The sequence below is a fragment of the Bactrocera latifrons genome, unplaced genomic scaffold (assembly GCF_001853355.1).
Source record: "Bactrocera latifrons isolate USDA-ARS-PBARC rearing strain unplaced genomic scaffold, ASM185335v1 scaffold_18, whole genome shotgun sequence".
NCBI lineage: Eukaryota > Metazoa > Arthropoda > Insecta > Diptera > Tephritidae > Bactrocera > Bactrocera latifrons.
Genome location: NW_017535296.1, coordinates 1,685,460 through 1,688,180, shown reverse-complemented (window position 1 = coordinate 1,688,180; position 2,721 = coordinate 1,685,460). Strand labels below are relative to the sequence as shown.

At 34.8% G+C, this 2,721-nt stretch overlaps 1 protein-coding gene across 1 annotated transcript in view; it reads right to left on the bottom strand.

Annotated features, from left to right (window-relative positions):
- The window catches only part of LOC108967203, a 13,911-nt gene extending 11,745 nt beyond the window's left edge, over nt 1–2,166 (bottom strand). Inside the window, exon 1 of the mRNA XM_018930487.1 lies at nt 1,609–2,166. Within this exon, the coding sequence (XP_018786032.1) occupies nt 1,609–1,816 (208 nt within the window). The 5' untranslated portion in view covers nt 1,817–2,166. The remainder of the gene's footprint in view (nt 1–1,608) is intronic.
- Between the last annotated feature and the right edge of the window lie 555 nt (nt 2,167–2,721).

The window sequence follows — 2,721 nt, the reverse complement described above, 5'->3', positions numbered from 1 at the left end:
GTTATGTATGTATGGTAATTACTTAATTTTGAAGTCAAAAATGTGTGTGTGAAATTATTAATTTTTACGAAAATTCTTTATTTTTAAATATGGGATAGTTAATTTTCTAAATGTTTTTGAAATCTACTAATGGAAGTAAAAATCCTACAAGCGTGAAGAAATTTGAAATTCCCAGTTGATTTCCTTTTGCAAAAATCAGAAGTAAAGCTTTCAAAAAAAATACAAACCTATTTTAAGATTTCATTACTTCTATACTTCTCTAAAAATATTTCAAGCCAAAAGTAAGTAGACCTAATTTAAGAGATATGAAATTGGCATTCCTCAAACCACTCTGGATGCACCTCCTCAAATATACCATATAGTGGCTAAATATCAAATTCAATTCGTGATCAAAATTATCTAATTATTTATAAATCGAGTAAATATTTGATCACTCAGCTATGTATTATTACGATTTTATAAAAATGGAAAAGAGTGTAACCATTGTTGATTTGATTCTAGTATCAAGAAGCCTTTAGATGCTGTGCGTAACACTTCGATGGCCTTCGTTCGACCGTCAAAACTGGTTTAACGAATTTCAACGTGGACGCATGTCGGTCTTTGAAGAGCCACACTCACAGGGGAGCATAAATTGACAACAACCAATCCAATTAAAAATACGAAATCATAACTGAAAACAGTAGGTATCTTAGAACACGGCCTGGGTATTATTCTGTGTGAAATATTGAGCGCGTTTACTCACTACGAAAAACAAGTGAAACGCACCTCAATATACCACAGTATATTATCAGGCTTTTTAAGCGCACTCTGAAAGAGGACACACCAGAGGACACCAAAGGTACATACCAGAGGCAAAATGTGGATGTATAATTAGTCTAACCTCATGGGCCGAATGCAGAATGCACTTGCAGCCTAACATAATTCCGACTCTCACCACCTCCATCGCCACGATCAAATTAGACTGCGAACCTCTTAATTATTCACCACAATCGCCAAAATGGAATGTTTTGAACAATATATTAAACAATTTTTTTTTTTTTTTTTTTTTTTTTTTTTTTTTTTTTTTTTTTTTTTTTTTTTTTTTTTTTTTTTTTTGGAATGCAACTACTTATTTGACCACAGTCAAATTGTGAAAGTAATGACAACTAAATAAAACAATTAGTGACAATTTGAAGCTGGTATCACCCAGTGAAATTTTATCGAGACCCTACTCCTAATATTATTTTAAACATTATTATTATATTTTTTTTTAATTTTATGTTGCTGATAAGCTATTTATGAATGAATATTTTGAATTTTTTTTAAATAAAAAAGTAATAAAAAATATTAAGTAAAAATGAAAAATTTAAAAATTAAATTATATTAAAAATATTCTAAAATTTTTCGTAACTACCAATAAAAACAGCTTTGACTATTTTGTGCTCTAACCAGAGATCACTTTCACACTAACTATTATCATAATCATAACTCAAGCCAACAATTATTAACAACAACCACTACACACTACTTTGGCTGAGTAGAAAATCCACATAAATGCAACTTGCATGCTTTATTTGCTGCACAACCATAACATGGTTGCATAATAACTTCACAATAGCAACAACTTACTTGGATTCAACGAGTAGGCCAGCTTTTTGGCGAATTGCGATAAGCGTACGGACAAAACGATAACCGGAAAGCCCACCAACTGCACGGGCAGCTGGAAAAGTGGGTCAGGATTTTGTGCCACAGCATCTTCCACGAATTCCAACAATAACACAAACAACACATACAACGTTGGTATGAGCGATAGTGAGATGATTTGGCTTAACTTCATGTTTGCGCTAATTTTATTTAGTTATTTTCTTTTAATAATTTTTAATTTCTTCTTTAGACACCGAAACACTTCCGCAATTGCAGCGAAAAAATCGTAATTAAAGCGAACCGCCAAGCGACACTGGGTTTATATACCGCGGACACACTAGGTGAAATGCGACAAGACAAATATATGCCTTACTTCCGTGACACTTTACTTTTATGTTTTTTAGGTGTTGTTGTAAGTTTACAATAGCGCCAGAAAATTCCAAAAGCGCAACAACAAAAATATATTTTCAGCTAATTTGCAATTAATAAAGCTGTGTGGAGCTGCTTGTGCCGTGTGGAGCCACGAACGAGACGCGACTTGTCTTGTACTAGCCAACTGACTGACTGACTTTGGCGCGAGTAGGCTAAGCGCACACCGGCTGGCTTGAAAGACACAGCAATGCAAGCCAAAGCGTCGACAAAAAGTGGCACAAGCCAAAACGAAAGAGTTAAGCAAGAAACCCCGAAAATATTTTTGAGTGAAGTGTTGAAGACAAAGGAAAAAACCTAGAAGTGGTGCGGCTAGAGACGGTGGAGCAAAGTGTAACATGAAAAAAGCATTGTGTAAGTAGCTAAAAATATTACAACAACAGGCGGTGTAGTTTTCGTAAATAGTTGGACAAAAGCGTCAAAAAGCTGTCGGTTGTCCGTCCAAAGCGAAGAGCTGTCGTAAGAAAACATGTTTGGCTGCGCAAAGCAAAGATAGCTGATGATGACGCGACGTCGGGATTCCCAAAAAGAAATTACAAAATAAAAACTCAATAGAGGAACGCTTAACAATGCAGCGCCAAATCCCAGCGAAGAGTGTGAGGGCCTCCGGCTAACGAATTTGGCAAGCCAATTGATTTACATTGTTTGCAAATCGACATATATTTTATA